Raw genomic sequence first — 27,344 nt, forward strand, 5'->3', positions numbered from 1 at the left:
GAGGCTCAAATAAGTGAACCACTTTTCTCAAGCTACACAGCTTGTGAGATGTGGACCCCCTATGAAGAGCCTGTCTGTCTCATTTCAAAGTTCCTGCTTTTGGCTGGTATGCCATTCATCTTCCTCTTGCATTTTTTATCTAAGTTTCTTTGACTCATTAAGTTTTTCTATTAGAATGCAGGATCCTTGAGGGCAAGGGAATTGCTTATTTATACGGCATATGTACCTGGCACTCAGCACTTCTGATGACCTGCCGCATGGTGCATGGTCAAATAACTTAATCGATACTTAAATACTTGAATCCAGGTTGGTCATTTAAGAAGACCGTAAAATACAGCCATTAATATTTATACCCATACCTTCCTTCTTACAAAATCTAGGAATGATATAATCTTATAACTATTCTTTCTTGTTTGTGACTGAAAACTTTTAAGATATGCTAAGAGTCCTAATTAAAACTGAAAACTTTTAAAGTAAGAGTCCCAAATAAAATCAATTACCAATTAGCTCTACTCTAAATGATAGTCCATATATTTCTAGATGAAACAGCTAATACCACAGGGCATATTAAGTCCCCTGAGTGACTGGGGAAGAAAATTAAGACATTCTCATTACTTCATAATATTCCTGACAATTTTTACATGTTTCCAAAGACATCTAACTTATTTCTGAGTATCCCCTTTTTTTATTCTGTTGAAGTTGAGGTGAGATAGCGCATATCAATAACTTACCAGTGCCTAGCAAGTGCTCCAGTGGCATTGGATAGTATTAACTCCATTTTAGTTTACTCTAATTATATTTATTGTGGATCTAGTGCATTCAGGTTCATACTTGTCAGTGGCAATAATTTGCATATACAACATATATTTATTTTAAGGAAAAGAAAAACATATACCCAGTTGCCTCATAATATATATGAGTTCATATGTCTTACCAGTCAGATTGTACCATAAACAAGAAAAGTATCCCTCTGCTACTCATTAAAATATATTATATTAAGATATATTTTCTTGCTAATGTGGGATAGTTTTTCCACTGCATATTACACTATGAAATAGAATCCGAATGTGAATAAATGATTCTATTAGTAAGTAATTTATTTTCCACCAAATAATATCATTTAGAGAAGAGGTTATTCTCAGGATTTTTAACCTTCCCTATGTATTAGTTATCCAAATACACCTAGTGCTTTGTGTATGCTTCTTCTTTTATTCCTATTTTAAAATCTTTGCTTGCCTATTTAAAACTGGGAAATTATGGAACTGCATGTTTGTATTTCATTATGTATAGTTCCAGATAGAGCTGAAACAACAAGTTGTAATAGTTATATTTTTTGAAAAATGTTTTGGAATGAACTTTTTTAATGGTTTCATTGATCTGTGATAAGAGTCTGAAAACAACATCTACTACCAAGAAAGTAAGAGAAGCTCTTAAAGTGTGAAATGACAGTACTAAAAAAGGGAACATGCTGAATATTTACCTGGAGGAAAATGCTGATTGCTTTTACTAAGGAAGAGCTCCTGGTAGCTCTCATCTCAGATACCACATGCATACTGCAATTAGCCTCAATGAGGCTTCACACAGTCCTAATCTTTTTCTGGGTTAATTACTGCCTAAAGGAGTTATCTAGTCTACATGCCCCTAAGCTTAGGAGCATTTAGAAATAAATGTTTATGAAAGTGTAATTGTGACACAGAACCTTGGTAAGTTGTTACATAATTAAATTAATGTCATTGGTAAAGAGATGTTGGAGGGCAGGTTTGCATCATATCCATAATGAATATTCTAGATTTAATGTGAGTTCATTCATAAATATGATGTGCCCAGTGCTTCAGAAACAGGACCTACCAGCAGGTGGCATTCTGAGGCAAAAATACACTGAGTGCCACCAGACAGGGTCAATCATTACTGCCTTTTTCAAATCTACCCTAAATCCATTAAATCTTTAAATTACAATTAATGGCAGTAGCATTTTGTTTGTGTCTACTCAATCACACATAATTGAATTTACAACTTCAAACTTAAAGGGGACATTCTGTGATTCAGAGTTTTAAAGCTCACGTCAAAACTGCCTAGATTGCACTTCTTTTATTAAGAGCATATTTATTATTTTGAAATAGATATCTAAAGTAGATCTATAGCTTCTGCCATATTTTCAATAAGATAAAAGGAAAAATGACAATCTCTTTTTTTGCCACCTGTAGTTCTTTAATGGTGACTTCTTATTAGAATATAGCTCTCTTCCTCTTCTTACCCCCACGTTTATTTATTGAGATAAATAAAACCACAAAAACACCAAATTAGAAAGCTCTCAGTAGTAAAGGGGAGTAAGAGACAACACATGTACTGTCTTCTAAGAATATAACTATACTACTCCAACACAAAAGGACTAGGCTACCAGGATGGGTTGTCTATTTCCAAATGGCTTTGTAAACTTAGACGTTAATAAAAGAAAAAATATCCCTTTACCAACTCAACAAATGAGACAGATCTCAGATCCAGACTTACATCTAAAAATCTAAGCAGTGCACTAGAGAAAGAGGGCTAATAAATAAAAGTTCAATGCCATATCTCAGTGAGAGCGCAATCACTACTGAAAAAATCAATATGAAAGAATCATAGCTGCTTACATTGAGAATAAAATACGCAGGCTTGTCCCTTCTCTAGATGACCGGGATCGGGTGCTGAGTCGAGGGAATGTGGCTCCCCATGGGTGGTAGCCAAGGCTGTGCCGCTCTCCGTGGTGCTGAAGTATAGAGCAGGTCGAGTGAGTGGAGTTCCAATGATGTGAAGGAGCGCTCCGCTGTTCTTTGTGCTGCAGTGGTAAAAACTCGCCTTCACGGTAACCCGTGTTACCGTCCTTTTTCTAATCTGGAGGAAATTTTCCAGAGAACATGACGGAGAGGCATCTGTGTGTGAGAGTGGCATGCAGTGTGGTGACGGGTTGGTATAGTCCCCACCCCCCTCTCCCAGACTGTAGCTTTGAAAGCGAAGTAGCAACTCTGCGTTCCTACCACAGCCCTTGAGGATTTCTACCTGCCCCCTCCTCTGTCCCAGAATAGCACTCAACACATTCTCTCTCTCTCCCTCTCTCTCTCTCTCTCTCACACACACACACACACACACACACACCCCTTGGTTATATAATGCAGCGTGTTCTGGCTCCTGAAGCAGAATAGTCATTGGTTTGAATAAATAAAAACGAGGAATGAGCTGGTTTCCTACCTGTTGTGTCTGTATGTTTACAGAGGGAGGGAATTGAGAAGAAAACTAAAACCAGAAAAGTGCGAAGAGTGACAGAAGTATTTTCCTTTAATAAGCCTTAAGGACATGCCCCATTTTGTCTTCTGTGAGTGATGCTTCTTCTAACCTTACCCTTTTGTTTCATGATCTTTTAGCATGCTTCAGGATCAGGAAGAGGTCAGTGATACAGATTAACTCTGATGTTAGTAACAAGTCTTTAAAAGGACTAGCTTTCATTTGTAACTTTCCATTTTTTTTTTTTTTTGTAGAGACAGAGTCTCACTTTATGGCCCTCGGTAGAGTGCCGTGGCGTCACACAGCTCACAGCAATCTCCAACTCCTGGGCTTAAGGGATTCTCTTGCCTCAGCCTCCCGAGTAGCTGGGACTACAGGCGCCCGCCACAACGCCCGGCTATTTTGTGGTTGCAGTTTGGCCGGGGCCGGGTTTGAACCCGCCACCCTCGGTATATGGGGCCGGAGCCCTACCGACTGAGCCACAGGCAAATTCCTAATACAAAAATCCATTTCCCCAATAGTCCCCACGCTTACCAATTGCCATTTTACCAAATAGTCTGAGTCTGTGATTCTTAAACACTGAGGTATTTTGATGAAATCATTGAAGAGAAACCTCCTTAACTGAAACATTGCCTATATAAAAAAAACCACGATTGCTTCCAGGATCTACGTGGTTTGCTAAACAATAAATCAAAGTGCTTATGTTTTTAAACCAATTCATGGATTATTAACTGACATTCTGTAAAGACTGTTGCTGTGTGCAATGTAATATTTAGGATTAAAGAATTGGCTTACAATGTGTTTTGCATTTTGCCATTCTTGTTTTATTCCAATCAGATTGCATTACTTCATTAATATACTGCCAGTAATTTCTTCTCAGTGTATGAGAAGAGATCTGGGATTTTTGATTCATTTATTTACTGTGTAACCTTGAACATAATAACTTAACCTCACTGAACTTCAGTCTCTTCATAAATGATGGATAATAATGGGGTTAATAATGCCTTTTACAAATTGTTGTGATGATAATCAATTGAAATAACATTCAAAGAGCCCAAAAGAATTGGCATTTTTAAGGTATGCATAATAAATTTGAATATCATATCTTCTTTCCTTGCTCAAAAGAAGTTAAGGTGGTTCAATAGTCAAAATTCTTGAAAAATAATTGACAACTGATTCATGTTATTCCTGAAAGTCTCCACACAAGAGTTTCAAGATTGATGATTGTGCTTTGTTGGACAAAATACCTTTCTAAAAAGAAATTTTTATAAAATTGAGACTTTTTATTTTAAAAAGTTGATAGTCTTGAAGGGTAAGGAAATTTAAATTTTTATTAGAACCAGAAATAAGTAGGGTTACCTCATTTGAATAACATGTTATTGAATTAAGAGCTCTTTAGGATTACACTGAAGGGCAGAACAAAATACATGGTATAATGCAAAGGCAGTGGAAATGTCTTCCACAACTACAAAGTTAGGAGCTTCTCTCTGACAAGTGATAATATCCTTTTGATTGGGTTCTTCATCATCATGATTAAGGAATCAGTATAGACTAACATACTCTTAATTATGCAATACTTTTTAAAGAATACTTCGTTGTGTTGATAATGATGGATATGAAGTCTTATTAATTTCTGTTTTTAATAAATAGCCAAGAGAGGGTGGCACCTGTGGCTCAGTGAGTAGGGCGCCGGCCCCATATACTGAGGGTGGCAGGTTCGAACCCAGCTCCGGCCAAACTGCAACAATAACAAAAAAATAGCAGGGTGTTGTGGTGGGTGCCTGTAATCCCAGTTTCTCAGGAGCCTGAGGCAAGAGAATTGCCTAAGCCCAGGAGTTGGAGGTTGCTGTGAGCTGTGACACAATAGCACTCTACCGAGGGCGATCAAGTGAGATGCTGTCTCTAAAAAATAAATAAATAAATAAATAAAATAGCCAAAAGCATATTTTTATATTCTTGTTTGTACTTATGATGTGCTAATTAAAAATCAAACATTTTAAAAATTATCATGCTTTCTCTCTCACATTTTATATTTATTATAATATATTAGTATAACCATTATATATAATATAGATATAATAGAGTATATATAATATAATTTTTATAGATGAGAGAGAGAGTTGGGGGAAATGAGCTAATTATTTTGTTGATATACTAATTAATTGAAGACAGGTCAGTATCAGGCCTGATAGCTCTTCAAAAATGGTAGGATAAGATGATATTTTATGAAGGATCTGATGCTCTGGGTCCTCATTATTAGAGTGCTTTATCACTTCCAGAGGATATTATTCAGACATTTCGTTCAATGGGGGCAAATACTTATAATTTGAACGATATTACGTCCATAAAATTATCATTTTCAATATGTAAATACAGAAGTAATTAGGACTTCACCATCAACAGTGAAAGTTCAGAACATGCTCAAAGTTAGGAAATGTCTAAGGTTCCTGGGTAAGGGGGCAAGCTTTGGTTTTCCTGGTCATATGCTCACATAAGAGTTTAGTGGTTGTGAAGAGTGTGTATAGCTTCTAGTCAAAATTCTTGTATTTTAACTCCAAATCTTCCATTCTTCAAATGTGTCTCTCAGTTTGATCTCCTGTAAGATGAAAGTAACAATAGGTCCTTACTTTTAGAGTTATAGTGAGGATGAAATGAGACAACCCAGGAGCTTGGGGCAGTGCTTGGCCCACAGTCACAGCTCAGCATATGCCAGCTCTCACTGTTGCCTGCCAGCTCACTTTGTGGCTGAACAGTGAGCATGCTATTGCTCTGTCGTTCTCAGACTTTCTGTATTCCATTACCTAGCCAGCATGTTAAAAATATGAAAATACAAATTCCTAGTGATTCCTCCCCAGAAAAGTTTGCATTTTTTCCTTTAAAAACCTCAGATGATTCTGATGCATGTAATTCATAAATCAAACTTTGAGGAAACACTGCTTTTGTCTGTTGGATGACTAAGTTGTTTTAGAAACTGCAGCCATAGTATACAGATCATTTTCAAATAAATGAATGCTTTGAGACACTCATTCTCTCTTTTATTCCCTCTCAGAATATGTATGCAACATTGCATGGTTACTAGACTGAACAGGCTCTTTCTCTTAGATAGAAGTATATTAAGCAGATTTGTTAGACTTTAGACTTAAGAAATTGATGCAAATCAATTGATATAAATCAGTTTCCACAGAGAAAAATATTCTGGTTGAAATTGCTAGTAGCCACTGTGTTGAGCCCATGTCCAAAAAAATAGGAGATCTCTCTCATCCTGATTGATGGCAGCATCACTGCAAAGCTTCTACAGAGTGAGCACAAGATTTGGCAAAATTCCCTGTGCTCTAGACTACTCTCAATTGACAAAAAGTTGTGTCTTTATTCACAAACAGGTGGGGAGTGACTGGAAATAGCTCTGTGTCTCAATGTGCTGATAAGAATGATATTAATTCAAATCTATTGATATTTATATGTTTTATGGAAAATTATCTTTCAGTTGGGCTGTAACTTTGTGGATTTAAATGGTTGTGCTCTCATAGGATTTATATAAGCTGTAATTGGCCTATAACTATTAAAGAGTTCTTTAAAAGCATTCAGAAACTAATACAAAATATTTGCCTATCACTATGTTTTAAATTTTCTCTGCAAATCTTATGTTGAAGTTTGATTGCCATTGTGATGGTATGTTGGACCTTTAAGAATGATTAGGCTATGAGCATGTAGCCCTCACTGATGGATTAATGCAGTTATAGTGGAAGTGGGTTAGTTATTACAGGACTTAAGTTCCCCTTTTCTCTCTCTGTCTCACTTGCTTGCTTGTTCCTTTGCCTTTCACCAAGGGATGACCCCTGCCATGTGATGCTTCTTGCCATCTTATGACACAACAACAAGAAGGCTCTAATTAGATGTGGCAGATTGATCTTGGATTTCCCAGCCTTCAGACCTGTAAGTCAAATAAATCTCTTTTCTTTATAAATTACTTATTCCATGGTATTCTGTTATAGCAGCAAGAAACAGACTAAGACATATATGTCCTGCCTTGAAAATGATTTAAGATGGTGTAATTGGCATAGATATCCTCCTTAAATAAAGGACTTGATAGATCCAGCTGTCATGTCTTTCAAGGTCTGCTTCAGCAACAAAGAGTTGCGTTACCTGAGGCCACACCATTCCTGGAGCAGATTTTATATACCTTGTGATTCAACAAGGTAGGAAAATACAGGTCATTTCAGGGATACTCTTATGAGCAATACTCATTCTAGGTCTTGCTTCTCTGTTGGTCAAATTATCATAGTTTGATTTATTTTTCTGCCCAGTCCTGGTTCCTCCATCTTCCTTTCATAAATGTGGATCCCTAACAAATAGATTTCACCTTAAACTCTATATTAGTATCTACTTCTGGAGAATCTAACCTGCATTAATTGGTGCCAGGGATGGATTAAAAAGGTAAGTGATAAGATGAGGCTTTGAAGCTAGATCACTATCTTGCATTGAGCATCCCATCACTGGGCATAGATGGAGCACAGATGGTCTGTGGAACAAGTTGTTGGTCCAGTTGTTAAAATGTCTTCTGAGATGAATTGGGAGGTGGTAGTGGGGAAAGAGAATGCATTGTTAAGTGTGAGATATCATGCCTTTGAAATCTATAAGAGAAATCATAATTAAAAACATAGTATCATTGGATAGCAATCTTAGAAGCCACTGATGTCCAACAGAAAGTTGAGTAGCTGAGGGTGCATAATATATAATTGGAGTTTAGGTTTAAAAGCTGGAGGACCTCCTAGATACATACAAAGAAGCTCTTATCATCTCTAGTGGGAGAGCAGAGAAAGTCAAGGTCTAAGCCTGGGAAGTCGTATTCACAGTGACTGAATTTCACAGATGACTAAATGCCCAACCAAGGTAAGTTTGACATGTCGCTAGCACCTTGTTTGGGAAAATCCAGAACACTGATGAAATGAGGGTATCTACATGAATGTCTGAGAAGATTTTTGTCTCCCATATATAGTTGGCCTTCAGTATATGTGGGCATATTCCAGGCATATCCAAATCTGCACATACTTAAGCCCCACAGTCAGTTCTGTGGAACTCACGTATAGGAAAAGATGTTCCTCTGTATATGTGATTAACATTCTGTGAATACTGTATTTTCAATCTGTATTTGGTTTAAAACCAAAATCCACATATAAGAGGATCTGTGCAGTTCAAACCCATGTTATTCAAGGGTTAACTGTACAGTCCTCTCTCAGTATACATGGGGGATTGATTCTAGGACCTCTTCATATACCAAAATCTGTGTGTACTTAAGTCCTGGGGTTGACCCTGCAGAATCTACATTCAGATGTAGGAAAAGTCAGCCCTTGGTATACTCAAGTTTCACATCCTGTGAATACTGTATTTTTGATCCCTGTTTATATTGAAAAATCCACATGTAAGTGGATTTGGGCAGTTCAAACCCATGTTGTTCAAGGGTCAGTTGTACCTCTGAACCCGCTGACCCTGAAGACATGGCTCATCCATCCCTACTAAGAACTAGTTCCTATCACCTGGCACTGGAAGAAATTATAAAGGCCTCACCCCCAGGAAGTACCATGTTCCTGCTCAGCACACCTACCACCTTCCCTCCTGCCCACAAGGCTGTTAACTAAGTTATCTGCAGTGTCTGAGTTGATATTGATATCCATTATCCATAGACCTACTGTACAGTAGAGGACGTTCTGATCCTGACTGTAGCAGGTAAGAGACAATTCCCCAAATGAACTATAGAACCAGCCAACATGTATTAGAGAGAGCTAGGGGAGAATGTATGTATCTGGATTCTGAGGATGCTGGATCAAGGAAGCCTGAAATAAATATTGGGTAGTAAAGAGTTATTGATTTGGCAAAATTTTCTTGAATTGCAGGATTTAATACCCTAGCAAGGATCCAAGGGGATGGTGTAAATGCACTAATAAGATAGTCCCTGGAAACATGAGAAATTCAATGATTCCACATTACACAAAGTTGAAATAACAGAACTTTTATGTCAAAAGATTAAGGAAGGGAATAAAAAGCTTATGGATGTGGGGATGATAGAATCAATATAACCACTATCTCCCAGCTGATTAACAGGCTCATGAGTGATGGAATTCATAGGACCCAGAGAACACATCTTTTACCAAACACATAAGAAAGGCACTGGGTAGAGGGCACCAGACTCACTTAAACTTTCAGTGATTTTTCTACTCTATACATCACGGCCGACAGTGAGACAGTCTGTTATAGAGCTTGGTTCACTGATAGCAATGGCCATGACAGAACCCTGAAACAATAAAGGCTGGGTGGAGGTGCTTGAACACCCTAAATCAACTTTTGTAATTATTGTAGAGACCAGCAAATCGGAGGGCCAGTCAAAGAGAGTATAACCCACAGAATTAGGGAAATGGTTAATAGAACATGGCATACCTGGGGACAAAATAGATAGGTAGGTGACTGGGATACTGTTCAGTTTGTGCCCATAGAAAAACCAAGAAAGAAGACTAGTAAGCTGAACATGTTTATTCCAATAAAAAGTTGTGATTCCAGGCCATAAATGCATATTACTAAACATAAAAGCCAATCTGAAAAGGTTACATACTGTGTGATTCCAACCATATGACATTCTGGAAAAGGCAAACTATGAAGACAGTAAAAAGGTCAGTGATTTCTAGGAGATGGGGGAAGGGAGGGATTAATAGGCACAACACAGAGAATGTTTAGGGCAGTGCAACTCTTCTGTATAATAGTATAATTCATGATGGATACATAGCATTATACTGTACATTTGTCAAAGCCTATAGAATGTGCAACACCCTAGTGTAAGCCCTAACATAAACTGTGGACCTTGGGTGATGATGATGTGTCAATGTAGATTCATTGTTGGTAAGGACTGTACCATTGTGATGTGTAATGTTGATGCTGGGAGGCTGTGCATATAGGATGTAGGAGGTACGGGAGAACTCTGTAGATTTTCCATTCAATTTTGCCATGAACCCAAAATTTCTCTAAAAATATGGTCTATTAAAAAAGTCATGATCCCTTGCCAAGTTTTTGAATCTAATCAAGTTTTCAGACCTGGAACTGATTGACGAGGTGGATTAATTCCCAACAGAAAGAACCCTAGACATTTCCCAAAGTGTCCTGTGGCCTTTGAGTTATTCTGTCCTGGGAAAGAGAGAAAGGGGAATGTCCAGGCTTTGGGGTATCTATTATACTCAGGGTATGACATTAATATCCAGAGACCCAAAGCTTTATCATGACCTTCTTGATAGATGATGGTATATAGTGACCAGGTAATAAATGGAGTTTTGGCAAAGGTTGAGCTCAGAAGGTCCACTGAGCACATGAACCAATCTGGTGGTCGTTTTTTTGCTCCTAGCATATTAAGTGTGTTTGGCATATTGGCAGTTGGTAGTTCCTGCATGTTGAGTCCTAGTCACATAGGGTAAGAACTATCACAGCAATGAAAACCAAGTGGGAGGCTCTGAAACTACCTCCACACCTCCAGGCAAGATAGCAAATTAAAAATAATATGTTATCCCAGAGGAGTAAAGTGGTGGAGATTAATGGTAGTTTTAAGAATTTAAAGGATACGGAGGTGGTAGTCCCCAAGGTGCCTCCATTTAATTGGTCAGTCTGGTGTTGCAAAAACCAAAGGCTTTGGGATGATTACTTCATGTTCAAGCAAATAGTAGCTCTGATCACACCTACATACTAGATGTAGTATCTAATCTTTGGGTATATTAGTAGGACTTAGGTATGTTCTTATTGTTTGGAAAATACATTTTATGTCCCAATCATGAAAGAGAATCAGACAGATTTTATTAATATTCACATGGAATGGATAACAGAATATATTTTTGGTTTTGCTCAAGGGCTTTTGTTAACTGTCCTGCCTACTGTCATAATAGTGTACGAAGAGATCTGGACTGCCTGAGCATACTGCAGAACCTTACATTGATTTATTACATTGATGATATTATGTTGGTTGGGCCAGATGAGCACGAGGTTAGCATGCTGGAGGTCTTACTAAGACACATATACTCCAAAGCAGTGTTTTTCACCCTTTTTTATCTCATGGTACACTTGAATCCATAGTTAAACTTCTGTAGCACACTGAAATTATGTTGATTAAAACAAAAGAGTAAAAAAAGAATATACTTAATATGCTTTGAACTTCTTCAAAAAACAATTTAATGAATGATCTTTAAAAATTTTTGTGGCATACCTAAGATCCTCTCATGTCAGACCAGTTGAAAATCACTGCTCTAGAGGTTAGGGGATAAAATCTTCAAAGGAGATACATGAATTTGCCAAATATAAAATTTATAGGAGTCAAGGAATCAGGAGCATGCTTGTATATCACCTCCAAAGTAAAAGACAAATTAGTGTGTCTTGTGGTCTCTTACCCAAAGAAAGAAACCCAATGATTGTTGGTCCTCTTTGGGTTCTGTAGTTAGCTAATTATATACTCAGAGATTCTGTTCCAACCCATATTTCAGGAATCATGAAATTGTTCCCAGTTTTAAGTGGAGCCAAGAGCAGGAAAAGACTCCAAGAGGACTAGGCTAAGCTGTAATCAGACCTGCTGCTTGGGCCATATAATCTGACAGATCAGTGATTGGCTAAAGATGCCATGTATAGTTTGCATCAAGTCCCTCTGAAAGAATGACAGGGTGGGCCTTTGGGGTCTGGAGCACAGCCATGTCATTTGCAGTGGAGAATTATATAACTTGTGTATGAGAAACTAAGCGACCGTGTCTATGAACTACTATGGTCTGGGTCCTCATATCTCTGAACTACTATGGTCTGGGTCCTGTCAGATTCACCAAGTTATAAGGTTAAGTGTAAAATGGAAGTTGTGCATCTAAGACTGAGTGCTGAGTTGACCAGAGAGCCCAAGCAAGCTGCTAAAGCATGAGCAGGTGGCTCCAGTTCCCACAGAATCCACCACTATTTGTTTCTCCCTTATGTCATACCTACGGTTATGTAGAGAATTTAATATACCAAGTAAGGAGAAGAAAAACTTCTGACTTTGGTGTACAGATAGGTTGGCTTAGCATTTAAATACAAGTACAAAATGAACAGAAGCTGCCTTACTATCTCATTCGAAGATGGCCTTCAAAAGCAAAGGAAATTCTCCCAATGCACAGAGGTAGACCTGATTATCTCCCTTGCATGGGAAGAACTAGCCTGAGGTTAAATATATGCAAACTCCTGGATAGTGATGAATGTCCTGGCCAGCTGATCAGGGGCCTGGAAAGAGAAAGAATGTAACACTGCTGAGAAGAAGGTGTGGTAGAAGCATGTGAATAGCCATATGGAAATGGATCCCAATTGTGAGGATTATTGTATCACTTGTCAGTACCCACCGGCCAGCATATACTGTGGAAGTGATACAAAACAACCAAGCAGACTAAGTGACCTATGCAGATGACAAGCCTGTTATCTGCCACCTCAGTGCTGGTAAAATGGATGCATAAAGGATGATAGCAATGATGATGGAATTGCATGACCCGACAACCTGGATTTCCACTTTCCAAGGCTTATCTAGCTATGGTCACTGCTGAATATTTAATATGCCAGCAACAGAGCCCAATGTTCATATGACACCAGTACTTAAGACCAAGCAGCCTCTAGGTGGCAGGTTTACTACATTGGGCTCATTTCATCCTTAGAAGGGGTAGTGGTTTATTCTTAGATGTCTCGCAAGAATGGACATGCTTTCCTAGTATGAGTTTGCCTTTCCTGCCACATGATCTCAATTTTCACTACTATCAAGAGTATTTGATTCACTGATTCACTGGTATGGGATCCTGCACAACACTGCATCAGACCAAGGGACCCATTTTATAGCAAAGAAGGTTTTCAAAAGGACCTATAACCATGGAATTTATGAGTCAGAACACATACTGCTTTGCTCAGAAATTGCTAGCCTGATAGAGCATTGTAGACTCAGAGGCAATACTCTACACAGTTGGGGTCCCATCCTCTAGAATGCAGTATATGTATTCAATGACTGATCTTCTTGTGGTGTTTCATCCTCAATAGGAAGAATACATGGACATAGGAATTAAGGGGTGAGAAGAGTAGTAGCCCCACTTACCATCACTCTCAATGACTCACTGATGGTATTGTGGTTTTCCCCCCCCCATAACTTTGGGTTCTGCTGGGTTAGAGGTCCTAGTCTCCAAAGAGGTTCCACTTTCTCAAGGGGATACAACAAAAGTCCCACCAAATGACAAGTCCAGGAACCAAAGGCAGGAAGAGGAATCACCATCTTGGCAAGTAACTGAACTGACTCTGATCAGTAGAGGTGGGAGGAACAAAAGTAGAATTCAACTGATCCACTTTGGCCTGTCTTAGTACTCCCTCTCCTAATTGTGCCTGTAAATCAACTGGTACAGTGACTCCAGCCATAGAGCATGGTGACCAGTGACACAGGTCTTTAGGACTGAAGGTCTGAGTCACCCTGACAAGTAAGCAGACAGGCCAGCTGAAGGGGTGGTTGAGGACTCATGGAATCTAAAATGCCTAGTGAAGGAAGGAGACAAGGAGTATCAGGTGCGACACTGAGGTGCACTTCAGCTTTAGTCATGGCAGTTAATCAATCCCACTGACGTCTCTCTTCTAAGATCCACTGGAAAGAGATATACCAGACATCTGGAGGAGCTGGTTGTCCCTTCCATATGGAGATGTGGATCTAAGCAGGAGAGGAGGAGGTCTGTTGTAGACTCATAGAAGTACTACCTGGCTTCCCACTCGTGGAAGGACTTGTTGCCCAGTGAAGGTAGTATCATCAGCAGAGTGGTCTCCATGTTTCAGCTCCTTCAGAGTCAGCCTCAGTTCTAGAGACTTAGCTTGCCTGAGGTCACATTCTGCTGGGGCAGCCTGTGCCTGGTGACTGAGTGAAGGGTAGTAATGCTGGGCATTTGGGCCTGACCCTCTTCATGGGCACCCTGCTAGGTTGGCAAAAGGTTGATCAGACCTACATTCTCCCTCTGTCCAGTCTCATTTCCTTGCTTTTCTCTTCAGCAGTATTGATTACAAATAAACATCTTGTACTCCAAACTCCATCTCTGCATTGTTTCTGGATTCCTCAACCTGCAAGAGATGGCTGATAGGGATATGTAAAATTTAAAGCAAATTAGAAATAGGTAAAAAAAGAGTAGGGAAACAATAAGGATAGAGACAAAATTACTTGCTTTAGCCAACATGCATATATCTCCCTGAGTCCTATCCACTGGATATAGATAGGCTCCACGTTTTCCAGTCGCCAAAATAAAATGAAACAAGCCAAGTGACCAGTGGTAACTTTGTGACCATGTGAAGGACAATTCCTCATCCCAAGAGCAGAAAAAAAAAATTCAGAAGAAGGACACTGTGTAATGAAATGAACAACTTTAACAATTATAATTGTGCTGCGTGGTTAACTAGATGGCTCATTGCCATTGCCGTTTGTTACATTTATTTCAGGTGGAGTTATAATCAATCACATTATCCTAAGCAGGTTTATTGTTTGTCACTCACACTGCTTAAGCTCTGGGTCAGTGAGTATGTATTAGTCATTGGAACCAATTATCCAAGGGTGTTTGGTGAAGATGGTTTTATTGGAGATGGTGTGTGCAGAACAGAAATGACTAATAGTGTCCCGCATACTATTTTTATTTATTTCATCCTGTGCACCAGGATGTTTTTGCTTGATCTGACGTATTCCTCTTTTAATTCTCCTTCCCTAAAATGGTGACATTATTCAGTGCGGAAGACGACGTGGACATGTAGAATAAGGAAGGAAATAAAAGAAGAAGAAATAAATGAAGCACCAAAGAAACCTCCAACTGGAGAAATGTTTTCTTGAATAACTGAATTGTGAATTAGTAAAATATTTTTTCTAAATATTTACTAGGTACGTTACTGGTTTTCTAAATGATTTACTAGATACGTTACTGGTTTCCTTACAATGAACTTGTCTCATTGGGCCAATTCTGGGAATAAATTATTCCTTTAAAAAATTAAACTATTTCTTTTATATCTTACATATCAACTAGAGAACATTCAAAACTGGGATTATTTTTAGATTTTACTAGATTAGGATGTATGGATAATTAGTGTAATGGATTTCGTATGTATAAAATAGAATGTTTGATTTATTAGAACTCTATTTCTTTTTTTTTTTTTAAACAGTAGGTTCCAGGGTTAGTTTTTTTTTTTTTTTTTTTATTGTTGGGGATTCATTGAGGGTACAATAAGCCAGGTTACACTGATTGCATTTGTTAGGTAAAGTCCCTCTTGCAATCATGTCTTGCTCCCATAAAGTGTGACACACACCAAGGCCCCACCCCCCTCCCTCCGTCCCTCTTTCTGCTTTCCAGAGTTAGTTTTTATAGCCTGGGCTGGCCCGTTGGCCTCTGGCTCTCTGGAATTTCCAGCCCTTGGAACAGACATACGGTTCAGTATGGGCCTTGCCGAAATGCTGGTACACCTCTCAGCCCTTGCGAGGACCGGAAAGCAGGACAGTGTCATGGCCCTTGGGGAGTCCAGGGTCAGCTGGTGGAAGGTGAGGATCTTGCCCCCAGCCTTGAGGATACAGGTGTGGGCCTGGCTGCTCACGTGCAAAGCACACACCTTCAATCTGGGCACTTCCTGAACCAGCACATCATCTGCTATGTTTTCCCAGCCAGGAAGGTTCATCTTCCGGATCATCCGGGAAAGAGACACTGGTGGCTGATTGGTGTGACTCAGAAACAACCTCTTCAGCACAAACGGGTTGAAGGTAGAGTTGGTTTGTCTGGCCAGAAACCTGGACAGCTGGACCAACAGCCTTAGGTAAATGTCCTGCTCTTGGGCTCCTTGCGACGAACCTTTCGGTCCTTCTTGTGGCGAATATCGACTCCCATTGAGAGTGACACCCTCGGCCAAGAGCTCTATTTCTAAAATAATTACATTTAAATGCAGCACTTAAAGAAGTTCTAAGGGTGAAAGAGAAACTTATACTTCCTTTGAGTATCTAAACTCCTGTATTCATTGTATGTGGCTTTTTATTTTTGCTTCTTTTTATTCAATTTTGTTTGTTTTGAAGGGTAATTTAATTCTTTTATTCAATTGTTTTTAGTTTGATCTTAACCTTAGTCTTTTGGATGCTCTAGTTTCTACAGGACTAATTCTATTTTTTAAGTCTTCCTAGATCCATTTCTACACACTTGATTTCCTTGGTCCTTCTTTATATAAAACACACACGTAACAGAAATCTTACTGATTCAGATTGTTTTCAAGACAGATGGTTTGAACTAATAAGAAGACTGATTTAGAGTCTATCTTGAAGCCAATAGATAACCTTTTTCAAAAAATCTACTTATTTTGAATTAATATAAAGGAACATACAATTAGGTTACATTGTTTCCATTTGTTAGTTAAAATTCAAGTTGTAGTTGAGCCCTTTTCCCAGGAGGTGTGTCAGAGACCCCTACATTGTACCTATTAGGTGAGAGCTTTCCAAGCCCCCTTCCCACTCCTCTCCCCCTTTTTAATACAACTGTGTTTTTCTTCCACTGTGGGCCTGTTCATCTGCTACCCTGTTTCCCTGAAAATAAGTCATCCTCCAAAAATAAGACCTACTTAAAGGAAAAATAAGACGTCCCCTGAAAATAAGACCTAGCGCATCTTTGGGAGCACACCTTAAAATAAGACACTGTCTTATTTTCGGGGAAACAGGGTAGTTTCATATTAGTATTGAGTACATTGGATGCTTGCTTTTCCATTCTTGTGATACTTTACTTAAGAGGGTGTTCTCCAAATCCATCCAGGTAAATACAAAAGATGTAAAGTCATGTGCTCACTTTAGAATGATGTGGAGAAGATTTGCATGGCTACTAGAGTGTTAATAAGTTATATGATATGTCTTCTTGGAATTTGTTTTAATGAAAGGATAAAGAACTCTTTACATTTTCTTTTTTGTTGTTGTTGTTGAATTCTGTTCCTTCAGAGAAATTCCCTCTCTTGTCATCTCTGTTCTATTTTGTAAGGAGGCCAAACTTTATAGGATGTGTATTTCAGGCTCCCCTATCAGTGGGCTTCCATCTGGGATTTGTCAGTGGGAATCCTTGGTGAGAGATTGGTGGGCAGGAGGAAAGGAGGCATTTCTATACCTCCCTCTCTAGATAGCAACTGTAGCTCCTTGATGCCTTCAGATCTCATTGGATAGACTACCATGATGTTAGCATTTGCTTGTTTGCCTCAAACCAAGGACAAGGGGAGTATTTTCTTCTCCCTTTGATACTTGAGCCAATAGGTGAAAGTAGTTTCCTGTTGCTCCTAACATTTTAGCTACCTCATTGCTCCCTGTTTGGTTTCTCAGCTCATTTGTCCTCATGCAACTATCTCATGCCCAAATTACATCTGTCTTAGAAAATATGGATATTTAAAAACAAATAATGTTGGCAAAACTGGGTTTCATTTGAAAACAAAATAGTTTATATTTTGTGCCAATCACAGGAATAAATCCAATAGATCAGAGATCTAAATGTAAAAAATAACACCTTTAAGGACTAAAGGAAAACCTGGGTAATTTCTCTCTTGACCTGGGAATGGAGAAATCTTCCAATTATAATCCAAAATCTGGAAATAAGAAAAGATTGATAATATCAATTACATAAAAATAATGAAAATATGTGTATATGGCAAACACCACATGTAAAATCAAAAGACTGGTGACAAATCTGGAGACTTACACCATGGTTAAGGACAATTTTCTCACCAAAATATTCTTAAAAATCAAAATAAAATTGCCAAATATTATAAAATGGACAAAAATCCTAAACAGTTCTAAAAAAGAAATGAAAATGGCCCTCAAATACAATAAAAAATATTCAACTTTAATTATAACAAAATACAAATTAGAACATTTTTGGGAAACCATTTCTCACCTACCAGATTGGCAAAAAGTTTAAAATCTAGATAACACCCTTGCCAAAGCTGTGGAAATTCACATACTTCCATACATTTCTGGTGGGAATGCAAAAGGATACAATTGCTCTAGAGGGGATTTGACAACATCTGATGAAACCATGTATGCATTTACTCTTTGACCCAGAAAGTCCACTTCTAGAAATTTTCCCTGAAGACACACATCCACAAATATGAACCAGCATATATGTAAGGTTATTTATTAAGGAATAATTTGTAATAATAAAATATTGCCACAAATCTAAATGATCACTCAAAGGAGAATGGTTGAATTAAGTATGGCATTCCACACAATGGTGTACAAAGTGGCTGAAGACAAAGAATGAGGAAGCTCTCTATGAATTCAGGATATATTGTTTAATGAAATAAAGCAAGTCTCAATGAAGTGCATATAAGAGGCTATCTATCGTGCAAGAAAGAAGGTGACATTGCTTATTCTTACAAAATGAAACAGGAAATATAAACCAGAAGTTAATGACCATATTTACCTGCAGGATATGTAAGGGTGGCATAGAGGGTAGAGGGATATATGTGAGATTTCTCCTGGCAGACTGTTTTTTAAATAGTTTTAATTTTGAACCATGTAAACATTTTAAATATTTAAAAATACAATAAAATATAAAAAGGCAGATACTAAGCTTGAATATAAACAGAAAAAATAATCTAACTGCATGTCAAATTGATGATAATCATAGAAAGAAAAAAATTAAGTAACCTAAATAGAATATATTGTAAGGTCAAAAAGAATTACAAAGAAATATTGACATTTATTTTGCAGATTTGTTCTTGGTAGTAGTATTGGAGGTATACTTCTAAAACTATTTGATGTATTTAATAGGATAAAACAAATGTGTATATATATTGATGTTTTGGGGATTCGTAGTTTTAACTTTCACAGGTAAAGACAACTACACAGGGTTGTATTTTAACCAGAAGTATTAGAATGAGACCACCACATGTAGATATATGAATAGATAAATAACAGAGACACACTTCCTAGCTCTGCCTGCTGAGGCAATGCCAATTCAATAACAACAAGCATAGTTGGATTTCTAAATACCAATCACCACCAAAGTACTCCTTAGAGAAACAGCTACTTTTAGACCCAGAGCAGGGAATTTACAAGGTAAGCCTGAAAAATCTCATGTCAGAAAGCTAGCAAGTGCCCAAAGACTAATGGGTTCATTAAAAAGAAAAATACAAAAGCTGTCTTGGGATAAGTTACACATCAAAAAGAATGATGATAATTGATTATAACATATTGAGTAAAAACTCAATTCATGATTTTCTAGTGATGAAATGAAGGAGAAGGGAAGTTCTTTTTATAGAAGAATGCTAGCTAATGAATGTGGATGTAATAATACAGTTAGAAAGTCAGCATTTTTCAACCCTAGTGTAATAATTGATTCAAAGAAAGATGATTGATGCATGCTGAAACCACTGGGTAAAAGATTGTTGGAACAGCATATTTATGTGATCTCAAAGTATCAACCCAAAGATTATTTGGGGTAGATTTGATGGCCCACAGCTTTATCAAGTAATCAAACCTAATCTAATTATTTGCCTCCTGAAATAATACAGTAAGAAATGTAAAACATCATCTAAATAGTATATTTGCTAAAAAAAATGCTTAATCTAAATTTGGGATCAGTTTTGGTAAAATGTGGTGTTTGAGGAATTTGTTCATTTCATTTGAGTAGTCAAATTTATTGGCATAATGTTCTCATCATTAACAAGGAGCTTTTTCAGCGGTGTACCTTTTTTTATTGATATATATCTTTATTATTTCTTCTTGATCAGTCTCAGGGAACTTTTATACATTTTTCAAATAATTTTGTCTATTGATTTTTCTCTCGTTTGGTTTCATTTGGGGTGAAAGGAAAAATTTACTTTTACAATGGATAGATCCACACATTAATGAATTTCTGTTCACACCAATTTCTAGTTATATTTGTTATTTTAAAAATTCTCTTTACTTTGGGCTTCACTTGTAGCTAAGGTTATTGATTTAAGACTTTTCTTTTTTCTACTGTAAGTATTCAAAGTTTAGAATTTTCCTTTACACTGTGCTTTGTTGCACGCCACAATTCTGAGATGTTGTGTTTCTAGTATCTTTCATTTTTTTTTTTTTTTTGGTTTTTGGCCAGGGCTAGGTTTGAACCCGCCACCTCCGGCATATGGGACTGGCGCCCTACTCCTTGAGCCACAGGCACCACCCTGTTTCTAGTATCTTTCAGTTTATCTTCCATTATTTCCTGTAAATTCTTATTTGGCCTATGGATTGTTAGGATGTGTTGCTTATTTTTTAAATATCTGGAGATTTTCTTGGTACCTTATTACTGTTAATTTCTAATTTAATACTAATGTGGTCAGAGGACATCCTCTGGAAGGTTGCAGTCCTTGGACATTTTTGATACTTGTTTTGTAGTTTTCATACGGCCTATCCTGGTGAATGCTGTATGTATATTTGAAAAGAATGTGTGTTCTGTAGTTATTGGGAAACCTGACTCTAATACTGAGGAAAATAACAGACTTATCTAGAATCTGATTTATTGTGTAGGATAACTGGGCTGGAGTCTTTACCACAGTCAAAGTCATAAAAACAAGACAACACACAAAAACACACAGATTCGCCTAGATTTAAAGAGACAAAAGAGGCAGAACAATCACGAGAAGGATATGAACCTTGAATGGGTATTAGATCAGAAAACAAAAAGGAATAAAAGGCGTTTGGGGAAAAGTTGAACAGATAGAAATATAAATATTTCAGATAATATTGAATATTTTAGGTATGAAAATGTATTTATGTAAGAAATGTCCTTCCTCTTTGGAGATGGATGGTGAAGTATTTAGGGGGATGTATTTAGGCATGACCTTTACAAGTTATTTTCAAATGGGAGGGAGGCAAAGTGTAAACAATTGGTGAACCTAGATAAAAAGTGTGATTATTTATGGTACTATTCTTTAGAAAGGCAGCCTGTTTGTGCCTGGAAATGGGGGTCTGATTTCTGAGCTCACCTGGGTCTAGAGAATGGGGGGCTTCCTTTCTATCTCTGAATGGGGGAATCCTGTATCAGTGTTATTGATAGAGTCAAATGTAGGAACCCCTCCCAAATGAATCAACCCCCACCCTTCCAAGGGATGTCCCATCCTGGAGAGGGGATATGTCAACCCCTCACCCTTTTGATGTTTAAAACCCTCATCCACCGTTACCCACATGCTGATTTCTTTCTGGAACTCACCTCCTGTTCACTGGGATGGAAATAAAAGTCAATGTTGCCCACACAGAACCTGAATTCCCCTTTCCTTTTGTTTTGCGTCTTGGGATAATTTTTATTTTTGTCTTTGACCTCTCAATATTCCCTTGATACAGATGCTCTCTGATTTACAATGGGGTTGGTTCTAACAAACCCACTGTAAGTTAAAAACATCATGTCAAAAATGCATTTAAACACCTAACCTACTACACATCTTAGCTTAACCTATAATGCTTTAAATGTGCTCAGAACACTTACAGTTGTGCAAAATGAGCTAGTGCAAAGCTTATTTTATAATAAAGTGTTGAATATCTCATGTAATTTATTGCATCCTGTACTGAAGGTGAGAAACAGAATAGTGTATTGGTACTTGAAGTGCAATTTCTAATTGCTTTCCCACCATCATAAAGTTGGAAAAACGTAGGTCAAACCATACTAAGTAGGAGAATATTTACATTTCAAAGAGATGGCTCCCAGGTCCTTACGTAAGACATTCTAGGGTTGTAAAACTGATTAGAGGCTTTTAAAAAGATTTACATCTCAAGGAGCAGAGAAAGGATTTACAATGACCAGTTTTCTAAAGTAAATGCTCTAAGAAAGGGGAAGGTGGGAGAATAGAACCAGGGAGAAACTTGTCTAAGGTTTTAGTCAAGCTGGGGCCCCTCTTGCCCGTGACAATGCAGGTTGACAGAGGTTTGGTTGAGTGATGTGCAACTTGTGTCTAGCCCTTACTACAATTCCCGATTTGCCCTTTATTTGCTCCTGACTCTAGACAAGCCCTTCTTTCTTTTTGACAATGCACGTGTACTTTCCTTCTGCCTATGTGCCTTTTTTTCTTTCCACTTTCATTTTGACAAATATTACCTTGTTTAGAACAGTGATCCACCTCTCTCAGTTTCTTCCCGGACTTTCTGTTGTCTTAACTCCTTCCTTATTTGTTTATTGGAGTAGAACATCTGTAGGTTCCCTTCCAGATCTAATTCCCTAGGTCTCTCTCTCTTTCTCTCTCTCTCTCTCTGTCTACTCAGGAAAAAAAGTAGGGCTACATCAATGCAGTGAAGGACACTCTAGCTCTTCCCAGATTTTCATAAAAGGTGATAATTGAGAAGATTTTCAATAACAGAGACAGAGGAACACTTAGGTTTTGTGATCAAAAGAATGATCACACTTCTTTTAGTTTAATTAATTTTTACTTATTATTATTTGTTAACTTATCATTTTGTCGCTAACACCAGAGAAAAATTGGTGAGAGGCAGGAGTTGTAGACTCAGAGAGCTGGGTCTCAGATTTGAAAGTTCCCGTGTGGCTTTGAGCAAGCTGGTCACCTTCTTTGTAAGCTTCAATGAAGTTACTTCTAAAATAGGAATCATAATCATAGTAGTAACCTTAAGAGTTAACAAGGTAGTGGATGTAAAGCAGTGAAAAAAGTGCTGGTCACTATTTCTTTGAAAAAACCCGAGTCCCTGCCCATATGATATCAACGGCTACTTTAAGCAGATTTAAGGTGCTTTTCTTAGGCAGAAGATCTGGTCACTTCTTTCTTGTGCTAGATCTACTCTCAAGAGTAGGGGTAACAGCTTTGTATTGGGTCACCTTAACTAAAATGACATTCTCAGAATTTCTTTCCCTGCAGAATTCTAAGTCAGTTGGGCCTTAAGAGGCATTTTATAGATGTTCGGATGGCAGTGAAGCAGCAGCCGTATTCTTGATGCCTGGAAGGTCCAGGCATGAAGTGCTACTGCAGCCTGCAGCACAAGGCCATGTCGTAGCCAACCTTGCAGCTCACCTGCAGTTCCTCTGCATTTCTGCCTGCAGCTTCTCTGACTCTTGCACCAGATGTGTGCTTAGCTCTGTGATGACGGGCACCAGCTTCCCCTGCAGGATTCCTCCACAGAAGTAGTACTAGACCTTTCTAACTCATCCTCACAGGTTCCTGTTTTTCCTTGGTTCCCCTATTTCACATCCATCTTCTCTTCCTGATGACCTTGTCTGTGAACTGGTGGAATGGCTTCCCATAGACTAATTGACCAACTCCATCAATTGTGTGAGGTTAAATCCCTATAATGCATCTCTTAACACATCTGATGTGCTTTAGTGGTTTTGCTTCTCTGATTGAACAGAGATTGTCAGATACAATGATGAGTTTGACTGGAGTACCTGCATAGCTCAAGCTTGGCATCTCAGGCACTAGGATAATTCAGTAAGTGATGACCTTTTCCTGGTTTATAAGTAATGAGGCTCTGTACCTGGGCCTTCAAGTTCTCTTTCCTGGTGGAATATGTATATGTCTCTCTCTCTCTCTCTCTCTCTCTCTCTCTCTCTCTATATATATATATATATATATTCACATACAAAAATATTCACATTATTTTGTATATATACACATATATATTTTTTCCCTATTCACATTATTTTTGTATATATACACATATATATTTTTGTATATATATTTTTTCCCTATTTCAAACTCCTTAGAGTCAGACTAATTGTAGGATGGTGTTTTCCCTTCATCAATAATTACAAGCTATAATGACAACCTTTCCTAATGTAGCAACAAAATATCATGTAACTTTACAAACGTTACTTTGATAATTTCTGCTATAGGCATTGAGTGATTTATAAAATCAGTTTGTAGATGTGCAGATGGCAGTGATTTTCACATTTTGAATGCAATGCAAAAATAGTACCTTTTAAAAGATAACATATATAATATAAAATAGAATACAGATTGTGAGTGGAAATGCAAGCTCAGAGATGGTAGCAGATTATAGTAGCTGAAAACAGGACCAGACTGCCTGGAGTTTTGATTGTTGGCTCTGAGCTTGCTAATGATGTGACCTTGGGCAATTACCTGGCCTCCCTGTGCCTCAGCTGCCTGCTCTACTGCAATGGGGCGTAATGGGGTGATTGTGATGATGAGGTAATAGATGTAAAATGTAGTACATGACACAACGTAGGCAGAAACTTTGATTTGGTTGGACTGGATTCTTCTTTATAAAGAGAAACTTTATTTCCCTACTCGGTAAGGGCTGGGAGCATATCTGTCTACCATTGGGCCCTGTGACTTGACCCTGGAGGAGGATGCTGTGGTGCTCCACCCATCTCTCTTCAGATGTATGTATAGGTATTTATTCCAAGGGCTGCTGGAGTGTTGCCTGCTGAGGTTCATAGCTGTGTTCCTCCTCAGGAATTGCCTGGGTCTGGGGGCTCTGCCAAGCTGAGGTTCTTCTGGGAATATCGGTCTCCCATGCTTGGTAGACTTGCAGGTACAAAGGCTGAGCTTCTTTATGTCAATGTGGGGCCACGTCTAGTGCTCCCTGGGGGCTGCTCTATGCTTGCTTGGATCCCTGTGTGTGCATCACAGCTTCACAGTTCAACCCCGGCTCTTCCTTCTCTCCAGTCCTGCTGCCCTCACTTCTTCACCAGTGTTCCTGAGAGTGCTCCTGGATAAACCTGCATACAGATCCACATCTCAAAGCCTATTAAATGGGAAGAGGGAGAGAAACGTTAAGAGGTCATGGACATCTTAACTTTGTTGGTTGTGGTGATGATTAAATGAGTGTGTACATGTGTTAAACCTGTCAAATTGTTGGATTTGAATACTTACAGTTCAAGTCAATTATATGTCAATAAAATTATAAAAAGGAAAAAAATAGAGGGAGACAGAAGGAGAAAAAATACAGTGCTTTTGGTGACATCCCACTGTTGCTGCTCATCTGAAATGTTGTTTGCATTTTTCTCATCACACTGTGCTTCTGCTTCTGAGCCTTCTTGCTCATCAAATCCAAGTTCCTCTTCACTTCTGCCTTCACCCACATATTCATGCAGTCCTTCATTCTCTTGGGCAGACATTCTCAGAACACTCTTTAAGCCCAGATCCTGTTCTAGGCATAAGACAGGGATAAAACCACAAATTAGACACAATCTCTTTCCCCAGTGAGTTCTTGATACTAGATGGGAGAATGAACTACAGGCAATTACAGTGTTTAAATTTGGCCTTCATGACCTTCCATAGTTTGGCTTCAGCCTGTGATGCTAGAAGTAGCACATGGGTATGGTATAACACAAGACAGACACAGAACAAAATAAGAAGAAAATAATGATCACATCCCAGTACAAGGTATCACTAAATCTTTGAGGATGTGATTTTTACCAGGCAAACTATATTATATTATATGAACATGTACATTAGGTTGTAACTGTTCCCCAGGTGGCATGTGTTTGGGGACTTGACCTGTGTCTCTCTGGCATTACTGCCAGAGGTACGCCTTCATGACAGGTAACTGCCTTTCAAGTTCCCACAGCCCTCTTTTCTCCATGATTCCTACTAATTTGACTTTATTCAACACTTACCATTTCTTTATACTTTGTTCCATAAAGCAGCTCTTTTCCTCTCCCCTTCCCATTGGGCACTGTGAGGGCTGAACGGAGGGTGAGAGGAGGAGCCCAGGGTCCCAGCCAGCCCGCGGAAATGCTATTTCATATTTCCTTTGCCCTCCAGTGGTGCTCAGCATTTCCTTGGTGCAACAGGACCTGCCCTGCTAGACAGACTTCTTTAGAGCCATAGGTGACTCAGTGAGACACAGCTGGATTTCTAACCCAAGGCACTTTGTTTCTAGTCCATCAGCATTCAAGGTATCCACAGCTTCCACACATCCATAAAAGACTTCAGAAGATTTCAAGGAAGAAATTACAAGGGCACTAAAAGAAGATCATTAGTCCATTCAATTTCTTGGCCAAATTTGAATGACCTCTTTGGATGTTTTAAACATAGAAATTGGGAAAGGAATCTGTTAGGAGGCACAAATGTTCAGAGAACCCAAATAGAAGGAACTAGTAGGAAGTTACTTTGCTTAGCCACTTCTATTATAACGCTATCTTTGAAACTAAATCAGGGATTCAGATTCGAAAAAGGATACTAGTATAGAAAACCTATGAGAAATTCACTTTGTGAGGTTGAGAAGCAAATATGATGATAATAAAAGTAATGCGAAATTAAGTAAATAAAAAATAAATGAAATAAAAAATAAATCTACAAATACCAAACATTAAATTTATCTATGTGGTCGTGCTCTCTGGCAAGAGCTGTGTCTTACTCAGTTACTCTTCATACGGCCATGTGAGAAGGGTACTTTCCAGCCTAAGTGTGGGCACACAGTGCCACTGAAAGCCTATGCCACTTGTTTAAGGTTCCATGGCCCTAAGTAATGGAGCTGGAATTCCCACTGGGGTCTGCTTGACTCAGCAGCCTACTTGAGCTAAGTCTTTAGCTTTAGCTTTAGCTTAACTTGAGTTAAGTCTTTTTTCATTCTTAAGGAAGAGGTCATCTTAAGCAAGAAGGTATCTTTCCAAAACATGGCAAGCTGTGAAAAATTCTGAGAGCTGTATGTATAGACTTTTAAAAGCTGTTAATTCACCATTGATTTCTAATTTTATTGCCTTGTAGTTACAAAATTCAGCATTTGGTATTGATTGCTTGATTGAAGCTTCTTTCATGGTTTAGAACTTTGTCAATTTTTGTGAATTATCAACGTGTGCTTGAAAGAATGTTTACTCTGTTTGTAGGAAGTGTCGGTTGGATCAATATTGTTTATTTTGTTGTTCTTATCTTTTACTGCCTCATTTTTTTTTTTTTTTGCCTGCTCGACCTGTTAGTTTCTGAGAGAAGTGTGTTAAATTATCCCACAATGATGCTGGATCAATCTATCCTCTCACTTCTACTAATTTTTAGTATACATTTTGAGACTGTGTAGCTGCATGTATCCTGGGTGAAACTTTTCTTTCATCACTAAGTAAGCCCCTATTTTATCTCTAAAGATATATTTTGCCTTGGTATAATTTAATATTGTCATATCATCTGTT

The 27,344-nt window shown here is 38.2% G+C and overlaps 1 protein-coding gene and 1 pseudogene across 1 annotated transcript in view; both read right to left on the reverse strand.

The window, feature by feature from the left end:
• TRPC7 (transient receptor potential cation channel subfamily C member 7) overlaps window positions 1-2,833 on the reverse strand; it is a 152,568-nt gene extending 149,735 nt beyond the window's left edge. The window contains exon 1 of the mRNA XM_053566632.1: window positions 2,631-2,833. Within this exon, the coding sequence (XP_053422607.1) occupies window positions 2,631-2,632 (2 nt within the window). The 5' untranslated portion in view covers window positions 2,633-2,833. The remainder of the gene's footprint in view (window positions 1-2,630) is intronic.
• Window positions 2,834-15,637: 12,804 nt separating this feature from the next.
• LOC128568766 (ribosomal protein L18-like) lies at window positions 15,638-16,160 on the reverse strand (annotated as a pseudogene).
• Window positions 16,161-27,344: the final 11,184 nt, after the last annotated feature.

This window comes from Nycticebus coucang, chromosome 17, assembly GCF_027406575.1.
Source record: "Nycticebus coucang isolate mNycCou1 chromosome 17, mNycCou1.pri, whole genome shotgun sequence".
NCBI classification, from domain to species: Eukaryota; Metazoa; Chordata; class Mammalia; order Primates; family Lorisidae; genus Nycticebus; species Nycticebus coucang.